Below are 27,017 nucleotides of genomic sequence, written 5' to 3'. Positions count from 1 at the left end.
TGCTTACATTATTGATTTCCTTGCAATGTGCCAACTTCAGATATTTGTAGAACTGAGATCAGTTAGTTGTTCTATCTGTTTCAAAAAATGAAGCAATGTTGACAAGCTGAGTAAGGCAATCAAGACTACGATCTGAGACAATGAGATTAATGTTTAAATGTGAAATGGATAGTTATTATTTACTATATTCTTAGAGAAATAGTAAATTGGGTAAAACTGCTAAAAGAGGTATTCAGTGATCTACCAAAAATATATTTACTAGAAAATTTGAATTTGGTAATAAATGTATCCAAAAACATGTTTTAAGTCAAAAGTTTGCAATTTGATAGCTAAATCTAAATATAAAATCATGCATTTAAAAATAATTGCAATTTGGCACATAAATTTAAAAAAAAAAAAGTAAAACAGTGGTAGGAATTTCGTACAAATTTAAATAATTTTGATGAAATTATGTGTGATATTGTAGTATTTTTTGTATAATGTAACATCAAAGACTTGGAAGAGGCAATTCTCTGCTGAAAAAATAAGAATACAGGGGCAAATCTGTTAACATAGAGAAAATGGCTATCTCGCTACATTGGCGAGATATCGCCCAGCTGGCGATGGTTTTGGCGACTAATTTTTGTCGACAAATTTGGCGAGAAATTACCAAAAGTCTCCAACCTTAATCTGAATTTTTCGTTAAAAGTTCCGAGAATTGATAGGAATTTCAAAACTTTATTCTTAAAAATAGAGTTAATTATAATTGCAGATAAGTGTTATACTTGCACTTAAAATAGCAATAAATCAATAATGCCAATGTATTCTTTCGTAGAACAGTTTATCTGGCATAACTGACATTCTACCAAACTCGGCATTTGGTTTTTCGGTTCATTGCCGAATCTGGTTCGCACTGAAAGTCTTCAGAAAATTCTGGTAAATTAGACATTGTTCCTATTACCCTGAAAAGAAAGATATTTTTAATTCGTCAATGCGTAACATAAACATTTTTAATTTACATTTTTTAAAATTTGTCTTAAAGCAAACTGTTTAATGAAACATATATATATTTCAAATAATGACGAAAACCTGAAACATCTGTTTAAATTAAAAGTAAAATTTTTCTTGACCAAAATGGTAGCACATGTCTCTCTTCAAAAAAAAATATATATATGTATATTTTATATATATTTATATATATATATATTGTTTTATAATAATAAAATGAATTTAAATAAATTTAATTTAATTATATTTAAAAATTAAATTAAAATTTGTTAATTTAAAAATAATTTAAATAATTAATTCTTTGCGCCATTGTTGCAAGGAATGAAATTTAAATTTAAATTTAAATTTTAACGAACAAGTATATACGTAAAAAAGCTATTTTAAAGTTAAAATAATTAAAAAAAGTGCAAACATATAAAAGATTTAATTTTCGAACTAATCTATAATATCATTTAAATTCAGATAGCATAAGTAAATCAAGTGCAAAACCAAACCATGAAAATAAATTCACCAATTTAGCAAATTAAAATTAATCTAAATTTTTTTTAAAAAATGCATAAGTGAACGACTGTGTAGCAGGCAGGAGACAGACTTATCAAGGGGAAGTTGCCTCCAAACCTCACTTTTCAGTCATTCAGTTCGTGTTTCGTCATTCATGCAGGCAAGGGTAAAAGGCAAAACCAAAAGTAAAGAGTGAAGAATGTCCAAAAAGAAATACCAATAAAGTGGTACCCTTAGAAATTAGCGATTAAAAATTAAAGTTCTAAAAGGAAAATACCTGTGAAGGTTTTTGAGAAATAAGCAATGTAAAGTCAAGTATTAAATTAAACTTTTTAAAAAATTTAAAAAATTAAATTAAAAAAATTATTTTTTCAGAAAAATTAATTTAGAAACCAATGCATTTTAGAAACCTTTGTCTACAGAAACCTCCCCGACACGAATGTGCATATCAATAAAAAGAAACTAAAAAGGAACTAGACATAATTTATATAAACCAATAAGAAACAAAAAGAACTAATTCATAATTTTTAAAAAACAAATATATACTTAAAAATATAATTTCGTATCTAGAAAATACTTAAATACTACATAAAAAATATTTAAAAAATACTTAAAGCAAGTAAATAGTAAGTTTTAATTCTAACTTACCTGCTATATTAGCGTTGGGATCTGCAAAAGTATTTCCAAAGTGATGTAAGTGTGTTCTTCAAATTATATAAATGGCGCTTATGTAAATAAAGTTGAGTGCCAAGCTGCTATCTTTGTTTTATTAAAAATTTTTTGTAAACTTTAATATTAAAATATTTAAATATAAATCTAGAAAAAATTAAATATTCTAAAAGTATGTAATTCAAGTTTTAATTTTAACTGATCAACTATTTATGGTAGGGAGTTAAGTAGCTGAGCCAATCAAGAGATTTTCTTTGCAAATATCATAAAAAGAGTACTAATTGAAGTAAAGTAGAGTTAAGTGGTTATTGTGAATTAATAAATGTAAACTGTTTGTAATGTGAAATGTGTGTTCTGTTGCAAAATTGTGTAAATATTGCAAATAATAACGTTTAGTGAAAAAATGTTTTTATGAAAATTGCAAATAATTAAAAAATAATTAAGTAAAACTGAAATGTTTTAAAATTTTTTTAAAAATTAAAAAAAAAAATTTAAATTTAAAAAGTCTTAAAAAATTTTTTTTTTAATTTTTAGAAATGAATTACTTAAAAAATCTCTAAAAAAATCCCCAGAAATTTCCTAGAAATTTCCCAGAAATCTCCCAAAAATTCCTTAAAAAAGTTAATTAAAAGCTATATTTAATGAAAGAAAATATTGAAAGTTTAATAAACTTGATTTCAACTGGTATATCAAAAATTAACTAAATACTGGCTAAAGTATGGAAAATTAGAAGAAGAAGATTAAAATCTTCACTCAATTCGGGCTATAATTGAGACTTTTGGAAAGAGTTGGCCCTTTATTAGTAAATGGAAAGAATCCAATATTGATTAAATATACATATTTAAAACTTTATTTACAATAAAAATTTACAAGATAATTCCTTTACTCTTATATATCCTCCATTACCCTCCAGCTAAGGTTTAAGGTAATTTTATCATACCAAAAAGAGCCAAAAAATTATAAAGTAAAGTTAATGCCTGCCTTTCCCTACCATAAATAGTTGATCAGTTTAAATGAAAACTTGAATTACATACTTTTAGAATATTTAATTTTTTCTAGATTTATATTTAAATATTTTAATATTAAAGTTTACAAAAAATTTTTAATAAAACAAAGATAGCAGCTTGGCACTCAACTTTATTTACATAAGCGCCATTTATATAATTTGAAGAACACACTTACATCACTTTGGAAATACTTTTGCAGATCCCAACGCTAATATAGTAGGTAAGTTAGAATTAAAACTTACTATTTACTTGCTTTAAGTATTTTTTAAATATTTTTTATGTAGTATTTAAGTATTTTCTAGATACGAAATTATATTTTTAAGTATATATTTGTTTTTTAAAAATTATGAATTAGTTCTTTTTGTTTCTTATTGGTTTATATAAATTATGTCTAGTTCCTTTTTAGTTTCTTTTTATTGATATGCACATTCGTGTCGGGGAGGTTTCTGTAGACAAAGGTTTCTAAAATGCATTGGTTTCTAAATTAATTTTTCTGAAAAAATAATTTTTTTAATTTAATTTTTTAAATTTTTTAAAAAGTTTAATTTAATACTTGACTTTACATTGCTCATTTCTCAAAAAACTTCATAGGTATTTTCCTTTTAGAACTTTAATTTTTAATTGCTAATTTCTAAAGGTACCACTTTATTGGTATTTCTTTTTGGACAAGCCCACCAGCGGCCGAGCAGTAAAATTGCTGAACACTGGTAGTTCGGTCCGAGGTTCGAATCCCCTGAACGGGCTGGCTACATGGGCGTTTTCGTGGTTTTCCCCCATTGTAACGTGTATACGAGCCAGTTTCCCTTAGAAAGTCCTCCACGAAGGCATCCCTTCCCTTAGGCAGATAGCCCTAGTGTGCTTTTCCGTATTCTCAGTACACCAATACACCATCTTTTTGGACATTCTTCACTCTTTACTTTTGGTTTTGACTTTTACCCTTGCCTGCATGAATGACGAAACACGAATTGAATGATTGGAGAGTTAGGTTTGGAGGCAACTTCCCCTTGATAAGTCTGTCTCCTTCCTGCTCAACAGTCATTCACTTATGCATTTAAAAAAAAATTAGATTAATTTTAATTTGCTAAATTGATGAATTTATTTTCATGGATTGGTTTTGCACTTGATTTACTTATGCTGAATTTAAATGATATTGTAGATTAGTTCGAAAATTAAATCTTTTATATGTTTGCACTTTTTTTAATTATTTTAACTTTAAAATTGCTTTTTTACGTATATATATATGTAATGATATTTTTAAATCAATTGATTAAATTAAATTCTAATAATATTGCTTAATAATGCGTTGGCGATTCTCTACCTAAATTGCATCCCTGTTCCTAAATTTTGGCGAAATCCTTTCTTTAGTATAAAATATATTAACTTGTTGGCGCCCGCCAATTCGCCAAACTCATAAATCTGTCATATTACATAAAGTGCTTAAGAACACTCCTGATGAGGAGATAGCGTCACCTCGTGATTTCAATTAATATCGCTGATTGGATGAGCCTCGTGACGCACACATATGTATAAGTAGGGCTTCTGCTCAAGGTACGAGGAGAACGCTTGTGAGATGGATACTAAAATAAACCTACCACTTTATATTCCAAAATTTGTCTCATTCCTGTTGCCCCGGCTGCACAAAACAAATAATGTACGAGAAATTACATTTCATATATATATATATATATGCGCAAGTAGTAGAATAACTCGATTTCGCACTAAGTCATACAATATATATATAAATATATTACTATTTAAAGCAAAAAGTGTACATCGAATTGCTTACCTAAACTTTTGCGGAGTGTGTGATCCAGCCATAATGTTGAATTTTTCAAACTCTGGTGTAATTTTGCTACAGTACACCTAAAAAAATTTTATTTCTGCAATCAGTCATATTTACATTAATACCAACAATATAAGCTAATGTACAATTTCTATTTAACAACTGTTTTTATTAGTCGGACTCTATAAAGCTAACTGAAAGTTATGGTGCATTTAAGACTTTTTTAAAGTAATAGCGTACTGAATTTGTCCTTAAAATATGAAACAGTTAAATAACTAATAAATAATGTGGCAACTTTAAAGCAAGGAGAATTTCTGCGATCATTTTAGCGAATTTTAGGAGAATTTGTAAGATTTCGGGAATATCAGATTTTTTACACGAAAGACAGATTTTTTTGTGAGTGTTATATTTTAATTTCTATTATAATTGTTAGTATGTTTTTATATTTGAGTGATTGTTTTAGTTTTGATGTTATTTTCCATCAGCATTTCTATAAAAATATGTTGTAAATTAATTTTATTCCAGAATTTAAAATAGAAGACCGAGTTTCTAATTGTTCTGGAATTGATGAGAGAAATCGGTTTTCCGAATTTAGATGAAGTTGCCGTCCATTGCCTCTCAATGCTGAGAAGTAATTTTGATGTCGAAAGATCTTTTTACTTCTTTGTTGGAAGTAAAGGAAGTATTGCAATCAGGAAAAATTTCGGGTATAATATTTCAACGGAAATATCCATTTTGACCGTTCCCGAATTTATTTTAAATATTTTTTGTATGATGTCTATGCTTTCGGACAGAATAAAGGACTCTGTTTTCCAAAACGGATTGTAAAATGAATTGAAAATGGACTCAAAATAGATTTTTATGACATACTCGTATATTCGTAAGTACATATCTCGGATAACTCAAAATTAGCCGTAGAACGTTGAAATTTTGCATATGCGACTTCTATAACATCTAGTTGTGCACCTCCCTTTTTTTATTGCTTTCGGCAGTACCAAAAGTGTATGTATACCCACCCCGCTTTCCCGGCTTATGAGTCTTTAACCAACCTCTAGTTTTCCAATCATCGGTCGTATTCATATACTTCCTATTACAGAAGTGTTTCAAATACCGAAAATATTCATGTGTGAGCAATGTCAAATTTTAAAAAAAATTATTTTAAACAAAATCTAATGTGGTCTAATTTAAATAATCTAAATAGCGAATAATAACGATATCTAAATAATACAAATAACGAAATCTAACTTTTAATGCGGTCACCCTGTTCCTATGTTTATATTTGGGAAAGTTTTATACTCTTTGTGAAAAAAAAATAAAATTTTAAGACGTTTGTCTTCCTTACGACCAAAATTGACCATCATAATTAATATCAAAATTTGCAGCTTTTGATATCATTTTCAACTTGGCTCCTTTGGCTCGAGGGATCGATTCATTTTAAGTCAGAAAAATTCGAGGAAATAAGTTTAAATGAAATGCAGCAAAAAATATGTTTAATTTAATATGACATGCAAGGAAGCATGTCGTGTCCACATCAAATTTTTTTAAAAACGTACTACTAGATGGACAGTAAAACTAAAAGAACATCCATTTATAAGGAACATTTTCACTAAAAGGCTCCAGTAATGATTTAATATTTCTCTAAAAAGTATTTACTCTTATTATTTAAACATATATAATCGGAATTCGTAACATATTTGGAATCTGAATACTTTTCTTATGTCAGATTCAATGCTCTGATTAGTATAACAACTCGTAAACAACATTATATATTTTATGAAAAAATTGCTTTTTATGAATGCTTTTGCATATTTTGAAATATCACTTTTTCACTCGAATGATATGTAGTACAGTCAAACCCCGCCATAGCGAACCCCACTTATAACGAACCTTGGAATATAACGAAATTCGAATTTCCCGTCCTGTTTAATTTTCTATAGACTTAAATGTCATTTGATACTGCTATAATGAGCTTCCAAATGTATAAAAATCAAATATAACGAAATTTGTGGATAGCTTGGAGAGAAAATTATTTGTATTTTTGAAGAATTTCTGAAATTTTCAAATGAAAAATTACAAACTATCGTAGAATATTAGAATAGTATTATAATAACGAAAAGCACCTTTAGGTTGCTGTTCTATGTTAACTGCACCTTTCTGTGTGTGCTCAACAAGTAACTCAGGGTGTGACACTAAGTTCTTGGAAAACCAAGGCACACATTAACCATATTTTAGGAGACCCTAATATGTCACGAAATGACACAAAGGCCACCGATTCATAGAGACGAACAGCTTGAATAGGCCATTTGACTCCATTTGAGTTCTTTGATTTAGTGTCAAACAGTATTCATTTCAAGGCTGATGCTTGTTCATAATTATAAATGCGTATTTTGGATGGAAATTTGTTTTTAGATGGAGCGATCTAAACTATGACTTTTCTGCTAAGTAATTTTAGTGTAAAATTATTAACGTACGGTGAAACTGATAAATAACGAAAAAATAAATTTATTTATTGCACATAATAATAATCACAAGTAACTTAACAATTAACTTTCAATATGTTTTTTTTTAATCTAAATTCTTACAAATAGTGTGAATTTTAAAGAATGCATTTATTCTATTGTGGTTTATACGCTGTCGGCGAAGTAGATTTAATTCAATCCAATAAGTTTAAATGAAATGGAAGAAAAATGCGTATAATTTAATATTCCGTAAAAGGAAAGTCATGTGGTTTACACATCAGATTTTTTTACTTCCTTGTACGAAGTAAAAAGGAAGTATTGTAATCGCGAAAAGTTTTAGGCAGCATATTTCAACGAAAATATCCATTTTGACAGCTTTCGAATGCAATTTAACGATACATTTGCGTGATATCTGTACGTAAGGACAGTATCAAAGACTCTTTTCCTCCAAAAACATTATAAAACTGCTTTAAAATGAATTCTGAAGAGAATTTCTCATGGCGTCTGTACGAACGTATGTACGTACGTACGTACGTATCTCGCATAACTCAAAAACGAGTAGCCTCAGAACGTTGAAATTTTGTATATAGGACTACTATAACATATAGATGTGCATCTCGTATTTTGGTTGCAATCGGCCGCGCCAAACGTATATAAATATATTTATAATATATATATCCATCTATTACCAGGCTCAGTGATCTCAGTTTCTTTACTCTTATATGTTTGTAAATTGTACATTTTTTGCTTTAAAAATGATTGAATTATGTTGTTCTTATCTTCCGGTTAAGATTTTTATGCCTTTAGTAAATATGTATGCAATATTTTTAGAATTATCAACAATTTTAAAGTTGTTTAAGTGCCGTTAAGCCTAATAATGTTTTTGATGGCGGTCATTGCTTGTTTACATTTGAAACAGAAGAATAGTGGATTTGTTGCCAATCTAGAGAAACTTAGCTTCGCAACAACAAAGATAACGCCTTCATTTATTATTGCGAATTAAATCATGCTTAATCCTTTCTGGAATTTTTTCGAGGAAATAAGTGTTTAAAATTTACTTTGTAATTCTTAATACAGATATTTTGAGTTTTTATGTATTTTTGCTGTGTCGCGAAGGGAGGAATGAATTAATTGAATGAGAAATACTCAATCATCTGTGAAAAACTGTTTCTTTTTTGTTTTATTTGCTTAATTTCTTTTATACATCGTTCTAGCTTTATTGTAGTATTTGAATAGAACATGTAGCAATGATTAGATAATTCTTTAAATGATATAAATTTTGTGCATTCTGAGTTATAATATGAACGAAATATAATACTGTTAAGTGAACCTAGCGCCAGTATGTCGCTATGGTAAACAAATAGAATTTTAAGGAATGCATTTATTCTATTGTGGTTTATGTGCTGGCTGTCGGCGAAGTAGGTTTAATTCAATCCAATAAGTTTAAACGAAATGCAAGAAAAAATGCGTATAATTTAATATTCCGTACAAGTCATGTGGTGTATACATCAGATTCTTTTAATATATTATAAGACTTATAAATAATGACCGTTTATTAGAAATTTTCACGTGCTGTAAAAATTAATTTTATAACAACTTATAAATAATAGTACATACCTGTGATAAATAAGATTATAATATTAAACAAAAATAAGTGGCAACAGTAAGACAGAGTTCTAAAGATTTTTAAAGTGTATGGAATTAAAGAATTGTAGTTCTATAGAGTTTGATAAATAGGATTGTAATATTTAACAAAAATAAGTGGCAACAGTAAGACAGAGTTCTAAAAATTTTTAAAGTGTATGAAATTAAAGAATTGTAATTTTATAGAGTTGGATGAAGCGGATGTAATGTCCCATTATGTAGCAAAAAATTCTTCCCCTCTTTCTATGTTAACGTGATAAAAATATATGCTTAAAATATAATTTTTTTAAATGTAACTAAAAAATTTTAATAATGTTAATAAAAAGTAACTAAAATAAAATTTTTCTTTGTAGACCGAAGTAGGAATTCTAATTTTTTTTATATTACTTTATAAGGATTATGTTAATTTTATTACAGTTTTTAAATTTTGAGTTAAACTGTGAGTGAGATACTAGATACTCTGGCTGCACGCATCCGCCTTTTTAGGCTACTCTCTCGTAAGCTATTATTACGCCCTTGGCAGCAGGCAATTAGCGTCAAGGGGCCAACTCTGTTAGAATTTTAATGGGTTCGGCCATATCTCTTTAGTTAAGGTTAATTTAGTCTAATTCTTAGTTTCTTAAGTTCAAGCCCAAGGTGTCGGCTTTATTGTACAACTCCAAGACAGAGTTTTGTTAAACTCTGGAATAATTAAAGGGTTATTTTACCCTTCTATCTTGTTGTTTCCTGTCACACGAACTCAAGCGATTATTTGCTTATCGGTTCTTAAGATTCTTCACTTCCAACAGTAACTTAGAGTTACACAGCAGAGAGTCCTACAATTTGTTTAAAATTAAAGTTACTACCAACGTCTTTTAGAAGATGTGACAATGCTAAACAGTTACATTGTTTTGTGAAATGATTTCTAATTCTTTTTAAATCTTATAAGATCAGATATAGCAAACCACCGAATATTCTGAAGCAAAGGTTTGGTCCCTTGAAGTTCGTTATAGCAGAGTTCGGATGTATTACACAAAGTTCTATTAGTATGAAAGACATATAGCACATACTTGTGCTGCACTTATCCAGAATAACTGATTCGGTGTATATTTCAGTCCTGGCAGCATTGGACCTGTTCCACCAAACAGTGACCGCGTTCGAAAAGCCTGTGGAATAAACAAAGAAAAAAATATTAAATTATTTTTAAAAAAAATTATAAATCTTTTTTTTAAAATTTATTTACTTTTTTAGCCTAAGGTAGCGTAAACCTAGAAGGGCTATCAGTCGTAAGACGGGATTTTGCGTTGAATCACTGCAAAAGTCTGAATCACTTTTCAAATTGTTGCCACCAAATACTATAGCCCTGTATTACTTAAAATATACTTAAATTATTATTATTGTTATACTTAAAATAAATAACGAAGAATTTGCATGTATGTATGCATTTTTTCCGCATTATTAAAAAAGAAGAGCCATCAAATCTTAAATAACGTAATTCTCCACCACAACATGGGCATCTGGAAGGAGGAATTTAGAATTTCCAATTTGGTTTATTGTCTACTTCACATTTTGTAAAGCTTTAATGAATTTTTGAGTAACAAACTCAACGATTTCAAAGCGATCAATGGCAACACTGTACAGATTTTTTTTTTTTTTTATCTCCAGCGCGCGTAATGTCTAAAGTCGACAATGGAAACAATAAAAAAACATTTTCGCCTCCATTGCGCGAGACTTTCTATCGGAATTTCTGCTCAACAATCTCAACCCGAGAGTGTGTAAAAAACAAACAATCGCAAGCCCGAGCATGCTCTAAAAACCGATGAATTGCGTCTTTGGGCTTAGCTTCAACGATATCCTCCTAAAATTCGTTCTGAAGGCGCATAAACTGGAAGGCATCGTATCCGTTGATCGCTGGGAGTTTTGTGTTTCATATATAGTTGTCATATTTGTACGTAAATGACAATCGGATAAGCTTCGAGGAATGGTTGATGGCTATTCGACTGAGCTGGGCTTTCAGTTCTTGACTGATGTGGATATAATTTCAAATGTTACCAGAACAGAAAAGTTGGAGAGTGATACTAAAAAGACAAGCGAGGAAGATACTGACAATTCTATTGGAACAAAGACAGTAATGATTTCTATTAAAAGCATTACTGGACTTCGTCGACAAAAGTAGATTCAGATACGAAAATCAAATTGCACTTCGAAACGGTATGCAGTGAAATTCGTATGCAGTGAAATTCGATAAATATTTAAACGTTTTCAAAAACAAATTACTGATTTTTTTAAAGAAAAAAAAATTTATAAAAAATAAAATATGAAAGCTTTCAGATTTTACATTACTCCCGAAGGGGCGTTTTTTAACGTTTTGTGTGTTACCTTTATTTATTAAATATCATGTTCTTCGCACTTAAACCATAAAATTCAATTCAACAGCAATATCGCAAAATAATTTTAAAATGAGCATATCTTTAAAATTTCCGACACAGAGTTTCGCTCGCTGGAGATAACTTTTTTTTCGTATAGTATTGCCATTGCTTGCTTTGAAATCATTGAATTTTGTTAATCAGAAATTCGTTAAAGTTTTACAAAATATGAAATCGATAACAAAACAAATTCCAAATTTGGGCTTCCAGATGCCCATATTCGGAGGAGGATTACGTTATTCAAAATTGGATGGCTCTAAGTACCGTTGTTTTATCCCAATGCGAGAAATATACATACATTTCCGTAGATTCTTCATTATTTAATTTCTTTAAATATAACACAGGGATCTAATATTTGATGGCAACAATTTGAAAAGTGAACCGACATTTATAGTCAACCAACGCAAAATGACAAAACGAAATTAATAGCACTTTTGGGCTAACGCCCTTTGGGCTAGAAATATGCATGAAAATTAATAGTTTGGATTATCTGTGTTTTTTAATTATCCGTGACCTGCTCCCCCAGAATAAACCTGGATAATTGAGAGTACACTTATTACTGTCTCTTTATACTTAACAACATTTATCTTTTACACATATCATAATATCAGTATTTTCTGTATTTCACTTTTTCTCGTTTTCTTCTGTTTTATATATTTGAACCTGTAAGGACAAATGCGTGATTTCATGAAATTCAAACACTTTTCTTACCCAGTAAGCTGCTTTGAGCCCTCCATTATCAGCTATATTTTCTCCTTGTGTGTTAACACCGTTCACCTACAAAAGATATAATTGTTTTAATATATATGTATGCGTTATCTCTTCGATAAGCATAAGAATATTATTGGGGGGGGGAGCGGTTAAGCAGGAATTTATTATCTAAAGTTCAGCACGTGCCCTCTCTTGTTAAACGTTAAACATACACTTTCATATCAATTATTTACAAATTGATATGAGATTGCAAAACATATCTGTTAATATTTAAGATGATTTTTTCTGCTACTTATCAGATGCTAAATAAGTAACAGTACGTTGGAGACAGAAAATTTAACCTCAAACATGCATAATAACGGAGGAAAATAAGTAGATAATAAATATTTTCCAAATTTCTTTTCGTCGTTTTTTTTTTTTTTTTTTTTTTTTTTTTTTTTTTTTTTTTTTTTAATCTACAAAATGTTTAGAAATGTCTTTATGTGTTTTATATTCCCTTGATATTTTTTTTCAATCGACCGCTTTATATTAATTATCTAAACTTCTTAATATCGCCTGAAATACGTTTTTTTTCTCAAGTTGTAATTATAAATTAATTATTTATCTAAGACTATAAACTGGTTATTTCTCTATCCAACTATACATAAAAAATAAAATTGATGAAAGAAAATAAAGTTTCTGTGGTAATGGAGCGAACTTCCCTTTGCTTTTTACAACCTGCTGTTTTGCCCGAAGACCTTTTTTTCTGTTTCTTTTTCATGAAATTAACTCATGAAAAGACTTTATAAATAAGTCTTTTATAAAGACTTAGTTATAAAGAGATATATTACTTATAAAGTATACTTATTTATAAAATAATTTTTTGACTTATTAATGAAGTATACTTTTATTCATAAAATAATTTTAATACTCTTCATAATACTCTTTATTGAATATGGCCTTTAAAATTTTTTTTTCTTCATTACAGCTCGCATATTGTTTACTGTGATGAATTTTTGCAGGCAGCTAGCTAAAGCTGACAAAGAAGTAAAAGAATCAAATTCTTGAAATTGAGTATTTTCTATTAGATGTAAATTATTTATTTTGATACTTGTCGGTTTTACCAGCAAAAGGTAAAATTATTTAATTTGTTTGATTTTTTTCAAAAAAAAAAAATATAGCAAAATACAGCATCAAAACGCAGAGAGGAAAAAGAGGAAGCAAAATACAGCATCAAAACGCAGAGAGGAAAAAGAGGAAGCAAAATACAGCATCAAAACGCAGAGAGGAAAAAGAGGAAGCAAAATACAGCATCAAAACGCAGAGAGGAAAAAGAGGAAGCAAAATACAGCATCAAAACGCAGAGAGGAAAAAGAGGAAGCAAAATACAGCATCAAAACGCAGAGAGGAAAAAGAGGAAGCAAAATACAGCATCAAAACGCAGAGAGGAAAAAGAGGAAGCAAAATACAGCATCAAAACGCAGAGAGGAAAAAGAGGAAGCAAAATACAGCATCAAAACGCAGAGAGGAAAAAGAGGAAGCAAAATACAGCATCAAAACGCAGGGAGGAAAAAGAGGAAGCAAAATACAGCATCAAAACGCAGAGAGGAAAAAGAGGAAGCAAAATACAGCATCAAAACGCAGAGAGGAAAAAGAGGAAGCAAAATACAGCATCAAAACGCAGAGAGGAAAAAGAGGAAGCAAAATAAAAAATAATGCGAGATTTTTATCCACTTTGGATACACTTGCATTGAAAAAACAATTGAAATGTTTTTTTGACTCAGACTGTTTTCCCAAGAAACTTCTCAACTGGTTACACTCCTGTACTAATAAATTCCTTATCAAACTAAAAAAATTCATTCAAGAAAGTTACGACGACATACAAATCATTAAAGACATGATTCTTGATTTTAGTCTTTTCAGACTCTCTAATAGTCTCACTCAACGCAAAATTTATTTTAAAGTCAATTTTCTGCATCCGCAGTTTGACAATATTCATTTCTCAAGAATCATCAGAGATTGTAAAGATTACTTCCCCGCAGTTGACACTATACCAATGATTGCATTTAAATATCAAAGGACCTTAAGCAACTTGCTTACTAACCACCATGAAATAGATGAAACTGCAGAATGACATTGTAAGACACCAATTTACAGCAATTACGTAGATTCTCATCACCAGCACATAATTACTGGCAACCTGAATATCATACAAAACCATCAACTAAAAACACTAATGAGTTATGGTACAAAATTTAGACCAGTCAGAAACATGACTACAAATTACTGTTACAAGACTTTCGAAAACAACATCAACGAATTTATAGTTAAAGCAAGCTATCAACTGAATTTTCCCATAGATACCTTCTTAAAATGGAAAGCTAAAATTCCTCAACGCATATCCACAGAAATCAGTCACCTCAAATTTAAAAGTACACTGAACTGGTCGCAACTTACATCTGATATTAGTAAATTAAAACAGCTTTTTACTATTACAAAAACAGATAAAACAACTAATAACTTTAGCATTATATGAAAACAATTCTACACTGAGATTATTCATAAAGAACTTCTCAACGCAACTACTTATCAATCAGCCAACCTTACAGAAACATCTATAATAAACAGGATTAAAACTTTTCATAAGAAACTCAATATTACTTTCAATGCAAACTACAACAGATTTACTAATCTTTATGCGATTCCCAAATTCCATAAAACACCATTAAAATTTAGATTTATAGCTAATGGAACTAATAATTACAAGAAAAATATAGACTATTATTTTTCAATTCAACTTAATAAAATCTGTAAATTTATTTTCAATGATTGTAACACTAATCATAACTTGCTGGATCATTCATAATAACACTCCTGTCATTAATACCATTCATACCATTAACATCCAAAACATTAACTGCTATGATTTTGAAAACTTATATACCTCACTTCCTCTAGAAGAAATCTATACCAGTCTACTTGATCTACCAAAACTTTTCCCTAATATACTCAATATCATGACTCTTGACAAATGGAAAACCTACCTAAAATGCACACTTTTTCATAACTACATCAAGTTTCAAAATCAACTTTTTAAACAAGTCAGAGGATTGCCAATGGGCTTACATTCCAGCACCTCGATCTGTAATATCTTTTTATTTGTCAAAGAATTTAACTTCCAAAAAAATCTACAACCACAAGAGTTAAATTACTACAAACACACCTACAGATTTATTGATGACCTTATTACAATTAATAATTTTGGTAAAATTGAAAACTCCGACATTTATCCGAATTGTCTTAAACTTAATAAAACTAATAATTCACAAAATAGCATAGACTTTCTAGATCTTCAAATCATTAACTACAAAAAAATTTTACTTTTTGACAAAACAAGAAACTTCAATTTCAATACTAACAAATTAATAAATTGGAACTCCAACATATCCAAAAAAGTAATTAACAATACTATAATTAATCAAATACAACGAATTAAAACTATATGCACAGATACAATAGATTTACAACGCGAAATTTTGATCCTTATCAAAATTCTCAAAAATAATCTAATTCCCTTTCAATTTATCAACCATTGCCTTAAAAGAGCAGGCGTTAAATACTCACTCTAAATCATTTAACTGATAGGGATATGATAATTTATTCCTAAACCTGAGAAGGCGGTATAAGTTGGATGACTGTCAGTTGAAAGATTTGCACATAGTGTAATTACTCAATTGTATATATTGTAAAAAGCTAATTGTCTTCAGACATATACTGTTACTATACTGTTACTAAAAAAATGGGCCTATTTCCTGCCTTTAGACTGTCTACTAGCTCTTGGATAGCGAAAATGCCTTTTTCCTTTCTTAAATTCTTAATCATTGCGACACGACAATTAGCCAGAAATTAATTAATTTCCATTCACTAGTATTTTTAAAAAAATCTTAACAGACGGTCTCTCTCAGATAAGAACTCCACAAAATACATCCCTCAAGAATTCCAAGTCCCACCCACTACCATAAATTTCTTCACCCAAGTCTTGCCGACTGATATAATTCAAAGCCCCTACTGCCGCTAAGAATTTTCGGACACCCTACACTTCTGAGTCAGACACGAAGAGAACACACTTCCAACTCCCCCACTAGAAAGAATGTAAGTTACTTAATACCTTTCTGGCCTTTATATCTTCATGTACATTCACTGATCTTATTTATATTATTTTCTATTTTATTTTTATATTATTTTTATATTATTTTTATGTTCTCTTTGATTTGTTTTTGCAAAGTTTGCATTATTTATCTTTTTTATAATCTTCTATGTTTATTTCAACTTTACTTTGATTTCGATTTCATAATGACAATTTCCAATGTTTAATTTCTACAAATAATATAGTACTCAAATACATAAAGATGATAGTGTCGGGGACGATTACTCGAGTTTTACAAGATTTCTCTACAGTAATTGATTTTTACTCCAAATTGAATTGACTAAAATGCTTCATGAGAATCAGTTCTTTGAGTAACAACTATTCGCGGAAATATTTGGCCTGACTAGAATTGCCGGTTTGGCTTTAATTTATAACTCGAGTAAAGACGAAACACTTTCATATTTACGTATTTCTATCAATTATTGATCATTGAACGGGAGTTGGTTTGTTCCCCTTGAAAAGTCAACTAATTTCCGATCAATGACAATAATTACATGTTTTAATTTTTACTTTTACAATTGTAATATTATTCTTCGTGATGATTTAACTCCAGTCCCCGTTAAAACATTATTAACATTTTGCTTTCAAATTACTTCAAAACATCTTTCAAAATATAACTTACCAGTATGGATGCACACTTTTAAAATAATTCTACTTTAATTAAACTTAGGAGATAATATAATCAATTAATCAATACGGTTTAGGAAATAAATTAATATATATATATATATATATATATATATATATATTTCTACTTTAAAAAATGTTGTATGCATTCCCGTTTTTTAAAATTCGGATAGGGGGTAAAATAGCACTTTTTATCTAAGAGAATGCAGTCACTTCTTTTTCACTTGATGGTAAACTGATAATCACCATTTTGAATACGGCAGAAAAAAAGATTTCATATGAACAAATAAGAAACAATTTCATAATTCTCATTGCTTGATTAATTATAATTTATGTTTGCGATATCGTTTGGCGATAAACATGAGCTGAATGTGTCAATTAATCTTTGGTAAATGCTAAAATAAATAAGCACCTTTCTTTGTAATTCTTGACCGTGGTTTGACATTTCTAGTCATCAATATTTTCTGATAATGCATGCAGCTGAATGAAGATATGTTGAGTTATATACACTAAACATAAACAGCAAATTGAAAGGGGACTGTAGTATCTGGTGTGGTTCTGTTACATATAGCTTTTGGCTAGCATAATTTTTTTAAAATTCAAAATCAGACATTCTCCGGATTTTTTTGAAGTATTTTAATCGTGAAAAGTTTCGGGTATCATATTTCAACGAAAACAGCCATTTTCACCACTCTCGAATCCTTCTAAACGATGTTTTTGCGTGACGTACGGAAAGAATAAAGGACACTTTTTCTCAAAAACGCATTGAAAGATGCATTTAAAATGGATTCAAAAGAATTTCTTTAATATATATATATATAATTAAAGAAAGGAGAACTAACTAAAAAAGACCTTTGTGGTCAAGAACTTTTGCACATTGAGCTGCAAAATTTAGAAAACAAGTTAAAAGAATTCCGTTAAAAAGTAGCTTTGATACCGTAGTTTCGGTGAAAAAAAAAATGTAACATAAGTAAGATAAAGTGCAATGAAAAGTGTAAATACTAAATAAACAATATTATCACTAGAATATTTACAAATAAAATTAAAATCTAATTGTAAGTAATATGTTGATCAAGGTAAGGCAAACTTTAAACAATAGAATAAAAGTGTGACATAAGACTTAAGCAAAATTACAAAAACAAAAAAGCGGTGAATGGCAAATTAGCTCAATTCGAATCTCATTATCGACTCTTCAGGGGAAATTTATAATGATTTTGGAATCCAGATAATTCCATATCGCGTTACATCAAAACAGACAATTGAAACTGTACACGAAACTGTTTTTGAAACTGAAAAAACAGTCAAAAACTTAAGTCTCAATTCTCTGTCTGTTCCATTTCCCGGCGCGTCCGCTTGAAAAAAAACATTAAGGTGTAAAAAAAAAAAAAAAAAAAAAAAAAAAAAACTATACAAAATGGCTTGGTTAGGCAAATGTACAAAATAAAATAAATAGCGATTTGCTATTAGTCAATTACCCAGCCCAGTGAGGTCAAGTTTTTATTCTTTATATGTTGGTAACTTGTGCATTTTGCGTTTTAAAAGTGATTGAATTACGTTGTTCTTATGTTCCGGTTAAGGTTTTTACGCCTTTAGTTAATACGTAATGCAAAAAGCTTTAGAATTATCTATAATTTAAAATTTGTTTAAATGGTACTAAGCCTAACGAAGCCGCCATTCTGAAACTTACTAAAATACTGAATTAAGTAGTTTTGCACGAACTTCAGTGTCTCTTTGCCGAATGGGACCAAAAGTAAACTTTCAGTTTAGTGCAACGAAAAATCTGGTATCCTGTCCGCTGGCCGAATTGCTTGTTTTTGTGCAGAAACTCTAATTTTAATTGCATAAATTGTTTTTTTTTAACTATTTTTAACTGTATCTGGTGTTTTATGTTCTACTGTATTTTTTAATTTTTAATGAATTAGTTTTTATGTATTTTTGTACTTTTGTCTTGCCGCGAAGTGAAAATTGATTTGATTGAATGAGAAATATATCTCTAATGAAATTCGAGGAAATAAGTTTAACTGAAATGCAGGGGAAAATGTATATAATTTAATAGGCCTGTAAAAATATGTATAACTTAATAGGCGTAATAAGTCATGAGGTGTCCGTAAGAGATTTTGTTTTTCATTATTCGATTTCACACCTGAAAGTGTGCTTAAATATCAAACTTTTTTTACAAACAAAATATTTCACGTATTTTAAGAAAATACTACTTTTTTTTAATCAGCCATTTTTAAAAATAGATGATTAAGAAATGCTTAAAATACTGGTTTCTAAGTAAAATAAAAAGTGACTTCATTTGAATGTAAAGAATCTGAATTTAATATCATATATCGGTGTCGAGGAAAAGTAACCGTGAAAAATATTATATCAAATTAACTTAGATTAATTTATTAAATTAATTTAAAATAATTATCAAATTAATTTAAACACAGCCAGAATAGCAATGAAGTTTCATGGAAAGTTTTCTTTAAAATTTGAAAATTATTTTTTGGAAAACTACTTTAGATTGATGGCCACTGCAGTAATTACTAAAAAGGAAAAATATGGAACGATATTTGAATACGTTCAGTTAGTGCATTTTTATTGGGTCCAGATAGAATGTTTTCATAAAAATATTTAATGAATTTAATAATAAAGCAAAGATATCACTTTTCTGAATACAATGATTAAACAAATCTTTTCAGTCCAGTGATTCTAGAGTTTATATGCACCAAAAATGATATATTAAGCTGTAGAAAATACTACAGTTCATTGTACAAATGATTTAATAGGACAACTACTTCTAATTATGTTTCAAAAAGGGCTTGGAGTAAAAGGAAACAGCTTTAAGGCATCCTACTACATTCAACACTCAGATTTTGGAAAATAGCACAAATAAATCTACTATTGGTGTTATTAAACAGAATACTCCTTAAAATCATAGAAGCAGGTGATAAACATATTACTAAAGGATATGTTTTGGATTTTTCTTATATTTTGGATTAAAAATGTGTTAAGTTTCAGGATTACTAGATATGTTTCACCAAAACTATTTATCAATCTTTTACTTTTATTTTCATCATTTATATTTATTAAGGTATAAAGACTTAAGTTAACTAATATCTACGCAATAAGGTAAAATGTCTATTAAATATACCTGTATGAGTACATGCACTAGCAATTTTTCGAGAAATTTCTATCTTTTTATTTACAAAATTGTCTGATAAAATTTTACATACGTATATAAACGTTAACTTTTAGTCCATTTAATCACAATACTTTATATAATATTTGTGAAAGGTTTCATGAAATTACTATAGTAATATTTTAAATTAAAGTTTTTTTCATAAAAGAAGAGCTGAAGAAAAAATCAAGTTTTGCAGAATGTAGGTTTAATGTAATGCATAGAAGGAGAAGAAAATGTTGTCAAGTATACAAATTAAATTCGAAACTAAACTTGTTCTCGAGCACTTAATAACAATTAGAAAGGTTCAGATTCATGTTTTAAACACCACAATGTATTCAAATGAAAAATCCTCCTTTTAAAATTATTTACAGTTGTCTGTATACCTTTAAACATGGCGGCCGAGCGGTAAAGTCGCTGAACACTGGTAGTTCGGTCCGAGGTTCGAATTTCGCGAACGGGCTGGCTGCATGGGCGTTTTCGTGGTTTTCCCCATGTGTAACATGTATACGAGCAAGTTTCCCTTAGAAAGTCCTCCACGAAAGGCATCCCTCCCTTTAGGCAGATAGCCCTCGAGGCTTTGCCATAATCACACACACACACACACACACCTTTAAACATGAACTTCCGTGTTCTTAAACAGAAAATTGCAGTTCACGTCTCGCCATAGAACAAGATAAGCCATAATTCTGCTTCTAACGACCGACAAGACAAAATAAAAACAAATTTCGAAGCTTCATTTATAAGCTGCTCAATCAGTTTCAGATAATACGCGATCGATATAGTTTCAGATACTCTGTGTAAAAAGATTTGGTAATTCTAAAATAAAGTAATGGAACTTTTTTGAAAAATTTATTTAAAACTACAACAGAGCTTCTTAAACTTTTTTCAGTCGCGACTCCTTTTTATCACTGAGATTTTTTTCGCGACCCCCAGGACCCTATAACATTTACAAAAATTTTGTGGGACTCCATGAGTATTGCGCAAATCCGACACACGCGTGAGTGAAACTGTCAATTTTTTCACTTGTACTGTAATTGCAGTTTTAGGTCGTTAACTTTAATTTCTAATTTTAAGACATGGAACAATGTGAAGTAACAGACGAAATGGCAGCGTCACGTGCAAAGCAAGGGAAATGAATGTTTATATTATACAAAGGAATGCGTCGAAACGTTTTCGTTTTTTTCTTTGTCTGTATTGTCTTATCTTTATCTAGTTTCAGATACACTGTGTAAAAAGATTTGGTAATTCTAAAATTATTATTATAAGTTAAAGAAATATCAAAACTTCTAAATTTTTGGCGATCCCTTGCTGCAGGTCCCGCGATCCCCTTGGGGGTCGCGACCCACAGTTTAAGAAACCCTGCTTTAAAACATTGTGTTAGGCGTGCTTCGTTAACTATGAGGCCAATTATTATCGGGCAGAAGGGCTGCCTCACACTCGTATTACCATTACCTTAAATTATTTTATTTTTCAGTCCTGATCCGTAAGCGTCCTACGGAACGAGCATAGCGTCTTTGGACAAAAATACTCGGTGCAATGGTCTGGGACTACAGATGTTAAAATATTTAAGCTCTGCACGAGCCAAAATAAATATTTCGAACAGAAGTTGGAAGTTACGTACTCAACTACAATCTCATCCTGTATTTATCATCACGTTCTCATCATCATCATACAATCAACTGAAGAATAAAAATCCTTTCATTTTCCTCATAAATAATATTGTGTTTTGTATCCAATAGTCTCTTTTATATTCTCATTCTATTGCATCAGACATCAGACTGATAATTATTTTCGTAACTTCATCAATATTTGCATGTAGTTTCAAATGCAAGCACGTATTTGTTTCATCAACAAGTGCATGTGTTTAATAAATTAGTCACTTGTGTACATATTCCTACAACTTTTGAATCTATGATCAATATCATCTGATCCGTCATCTTTGCCGGAATGATGTCTAATTCTGCCTGGCTATCTGCTGTGGTCAGAAGCCATCCCAGCGGCGTAGAGTATAGCAGTTAAATGTTCTAAAGCGCATACAAGTAAACTATAAATCTCTATATTTTAAAATATCTATCGTTATAAACTACAGGTTATTCAATCAATATGACACCGGAAAGACACCGGAATATGACACCGGTTCTTTAGTTATTATTTTGGAGTATTTTCACAAATATCTTCCCTACTTCCAAAACGATATGTGGTTTTATGCTGATACTGTCGACTGCAAAAAATAGTTTTACCTCTACGTAATTAAGAATTTATAAGTACCAGCATTAAGTCCATATCTAGTATTTTCCGCAGCCTAGGCGATCAATACAATTGGCGCCCCGCATAAATTAAACGTATTAATAATTCATTGAAAATATGTCTGTATTTAATTGTCACTTATAAAAAAACATTTAACTGTATCCTTCGAAAATGAACGTCCTAAGGTGATCACCATCGTTGCCGATGTCGGGAGCCAGCCCTCATCATCATTATTGACGACTTTTATTACTCAATCAACTACCGAAGTATAGCTTGTATAAAACGAAACCTGTCACATAACTACTCTCTAAGGACAACTACCGTCTGAAGCGATGGCTTTCCAGAAGGAAAAAATTACCTGGAACAGTGGTTAATGCTCTTGGGCAGTTTCATTGTGTAAGTATATTGTACTTCATTGAGCAAGTATATTGTATTCCATTGCGTAAGTATAGGTAAGCATATTTATACAAAAAGAAATCTTCAAATGCACATTACCTGGATTCCGTCTTCAACAGTGTAATTACCGTATTGTTCTATGATACACCTCGCTTTCTCTAAAAAGAGCTCATCTGATTCTCTGCTCCACCAGTTGACGTAATTACCATTTTTATCATACTGCCGACCTGAAATGTTGTCTTAAGTAATTAAAGTGATAAAATAAGTAACTTATGTTATAAGTTGTATCATGAAGTATTAATTAAACACAATACTCCTACCTTAGATTATAAGGAATTATGGCATTCTCTCATGCGCGCTTTCGACATGTAAGTAGTAACGTCCATTTAGCAGTTGGAAAATCCGTGGTTCGAATTTCAACTAGGGCATAGTTGTCTTTTCAAGTTTCCTAGAATCTAAAAACCTAATGTCTGTACAGTGGTGCCCAAACTAAACAGTCGTGACCCGTAATTCGTCAGCACCTGATTTTGAATGATTGGGTCTCGTGCCTGTCCCATATTTAATTAAAGTTAATAAATTATTAAATATTGTTTCTAAAGGTTTATTTTAAACCTTTCCAAGTCTGTGTAGTTTGTAAAGCTTGTGCGTTTTTGAAGCAGGACAGGGGGGAAATGTGCATTGCCCTCACCATGACTCGAACCTTGAATTTCTCGAATAGGCTTCGAGTATGCTTCAGAAAAAACATGCAGAAAGGAAGGTGAAAATATCTTATATACTCCTCCTTTTAAAATGCGGCTGGAGATTAGGAGACCCAATCGCCAAATCCTGGTTTTGACGAATTATCTTCCACCATCTTTTAGTTCAGGCACCACTCCTAGAGTCATTAGATTGTTTTGAAGGGGAGATACGAAAAATGAGCAGTGCCGTCGTCGAGACTCGAATCTGGACCTCTCGAATACGCGCCGAGTGTGCTACCGGTACACCACGAAGGCATGCTGGAAGGGGAAGAAAATACCTTTAAGTTACTTGCAGACATAGCGATAATTCCCTTCATGCCTGTTAGAAGTTTTGGTTCTGATTTAACTTCTACCATATCAAGTAAACCCTATAAACATATTTTACACATGTCAGCCCCTGACAAGGACAAATAAACACACAAATGTCTGTTTGCTGCTTGAAGTAAATATTGTTTCTAATTGTTACAAAAAAAAAAAAGTTGTATACCATATTGCAGAGTTATCGATTTTTCAAATGTTTTTATGCAATTTGTTGTGCAATTTGTTTATAGCAAAGCCATGGCTTAAGATTGAATGGAAAGTTGCAAAGAAAGTAATTGTTGGTTATTTCTGAACAGAACTTTATTCTTAATCCAACTAGTGAGCGACTTAAATAAGCAGTTGTAAATACTATTTTCCTCAAATAGTTTATTCATGAACACCTCTCTAATCAGTGAACAGGAGCGTCAAGACTTGAACTTGGTCTTTCAATTGATAACAAAACACCCAAGACCTCCTTGTTACATAAGCCTATGTTAAAAAAAAATGATTGTAAAAATTTTTAAATTGTTCATGATTTGCCAAATAATAAAAGTGATTTAATTTAAAGATAACTAACGTAGTTCTTGTTCCTTAATCCTTTCTTAATTTTATATTATTGAAATATTATGACTGATTTTGTTTTCTAGAACTATTTTAACTAAATTTAAAGACTTACTATTGCAATACTTTTATAATTTGCTATAATTTAATTTTTAGCTTGTTCTTAACCTTTTTCAAACGAAAGTTTTAAGCCAATATAGAGGGTCTGGGTAATGAAATTGAAACACTTGATGAATATAGCAATTCGAATTTCAAGCCGCTGCCAGCACTTCCGGTTGGAAAGCCTGAAAGATTTTGAAATTTTCCAACAACAATAGGGGTTTAAATTTGAAGACTGAACGATATTAGAAATTCTGATTTCAAAAATTGAAAATCAAATCATAGGACATACTGTGTGATTATAATGCAGTTTAAAAGAAGACATTTTTTTCTTGTCTATCTGGTGTGTCTGCAATGAAGACAACTGGTATTTTCGACGTTTCGAGTTTCACAGTATTTAAAATCATATCTGTATAATCATATCTGTATCTAAGGTGTGACCAGAAAATACCTTTACGCCTGAACTATTTTAATATTTAATAATAATAACTAAGATATTTAATATTCGAATCTCCAATCCTGATCACTGATATGGCAATAGTGCTCCTCACGCGAATTTCAACGTTACTGTCGCGTAACTTCCATGTGACTGCTTGGAAAGGAGAATAAAATCTGCACATTGGCCAGTTCATTGTCTCACCTATATGTGCTTGGTGAAGAACAGTGGCAGATACCAGAAACTTCACTTTGGAGAGCGTTTAGTGACAAGTGTGTGGTTCGTGAACGGAAGCACATAAACGAAAATATGACACAAGCGATGGCTAAGTTTCGTGATCGCTTCGGTAAGGAGACATCAAGTCGTCCGATTTTGATGGCGTGGGAGAAGAAAGCTTTTCGTCTGACAAGTGTTTTGGATTCACCAGCCCTTTATCCCTGGCTGCCTCGAAGGCCAGTGAGGATTTGTGACAATGCCGCGTGAGAGATCACCAAATCATACATCAGGAACAAGCGATGCGTGGACCGTGGTACTCTGCGGGCAAGTGTGCTTGAAACTTTCCAGCATGTGACACCATAACTGCTAAACTGGATGTTCAAGAGAATACTCAGGATTATTTAGCTGTGTAGGGATAATGGTAGTGAACATACGAACATTTTGGACACATAACTGTAAGTGTTTTTAAAATTACATTGAAATAATGGCGTATGTGAAGCGATTTTCTGATAGCTATTGCAAAGCTTGTGTTAGCTAGTGCTAATGCGAAACGTTGATTTCAGTGGCGTCAGGCGCAGAAAACGGAGACAAGATACACTTTCAGAAACGCATATAAGTTTATGTGCGGAGAACTTCTTCAGAGGCGAATGATCCAAGCTCTTTCTTACTCAGAATGAAGCATGGAAGTGGGTTAGCCTCAATGTGGTACAACCCTCTGATAACACTGATTGTTATTAACGCTAACAGCGCTGTTAGGGACTATCTGTCTATTCCAAAGGACAAATATCTTTTGGAATACACAGATATCTGTGTATATCTGTGTATTCCAAAAGGTATCTGTATATTTCCAAAGGTATTTTTATCTGAAAGTAGGCTCGGAGTTTTAGGATGACAATGTTCAGATCAAAACTAGCTCTAGAGTGATTTCAATGAGCAAGTTCAGATCTCAAAACTAGCTCTAGAGTGATTTGAAGGTACGAAAACCAGCTTGAACCTCTTCTATGCCTTCAGAATATCCTGATCTCAATAGTAATGAACTTATCTGGGGTATATATCAGATGAAAGAGTTTTATTATGCTTTCCTTCCTCACCATCACCGTCATCGTCATGAATTGTTCATTAAAGGAATAGCTAAAAACGCTTTTAATGAATGTACGAAACTTGTATCTTTCATTTCCAAGAATTATTGGACGACTGATTTTCAAATACTGAACTACATTATATTAATGATGGAGGTATTTCAATTTCATTGGCCAGCCTTTTGCTACATATACTATATAGGCAAAATATTTGAATAAAAATATTTAGTTTACCTTCGTCATCGAATCCATGCATAATTTCATGACCAATCATTGAACCAAACGCTCCTAAGTTCAAATAACTGAAACAAATGTAATAATTGTAAATGTATAAATTATAACAAACAAATGTATAAATTATTATGGAGAATTTTTACGCTTACAAGGAAGGTCTGCCAAATTTGAACACCAGATTTTTTTTTTATCAAAAGAAACACAACAAGTTCCCCATGTACCACATAGTATCACATGGGGCTTACAGAAGTAAGTAAGAAACACAATACAAACTAAACAGAAGAGAAAATTGAAATAAAATTAAGGATGATTACACAGTTTTACAATGAATTGACAAAAAGTGTTAAAAGCACTTCTCTCGGAAATAAATTGGTAAAACTCTGGAGGCCAGTTAATATTAAAATTTTTCAGTCCCAGTTTCAAGACTTTTCTTTCGTTCTCATATTTAGGACATAGAAGAAGCACATGTTCTACATTCTCCTCGCCGCCGAGGACACAGTCACAGACAGACTCAGGACTCAACTTAAATCTGTTCAAATAACTTTTAAAATTCTCATGTCCAGT

General features: G+C 30.7%; 1 protein-coding gene across 1 annotated transcript in view; it reads right to left on the bottom strand.

The window, feature by feature from the left end:
• Positions 1-701: 701 nt before the first annotated feature.
• Positions 702-27,017, bottom strand: part of LOC118194541 (neprilysin-2-like) — a 106,605-nt gene continuing 80,289 nt past the window's right edge. The window contains exons 16-21 of the mRNA XM_085817868.1: positions 26,454-26,521; positions 22,891-23,018; positions 12,167-12,232; positions 10,100-10,195; positions 4,951-5,027; positions 702-941 (exon numbers count right to left, since the gene is read on the bottom strand). Coding sequence (XP_085673994.1) covers positions 842-941; positions 4,951-5,027; positions 10,100-10,195; positions 12,167-12,232; positions 22,891-23,018; positions 26,454-26,521 — 535 coding nt within the window. The 3' untranslated portion in view covers positions 702-841. The remainder of the gene's footprint in view (positions 942-4,950; positions 5,028-10,099; positions 10,196-12,166; positions 12,233-22,890; positions 23,019-26,453; positions 26,522-27,017) is intronic.

Source organism: Stegodyphus dumicola, chromosome 5, assembly GCF_044657685.1.
Source record: "Stegodyphus dumicola isolate Sdum_Otavi_A_Nest chromosome 5, ASM4465768v1".
Classification (NCBI taxonomy): Eukaryota; Metazoa; Arthropoda; class Arachnida; order Araneae; family Eresidae; genus Stegodyphus; species Stegodyphus dumicola.
Note: the sequence above shows the minus strand (reverse complement) of the source record. Positions and strands in the feature narration are given on the sequence as shown.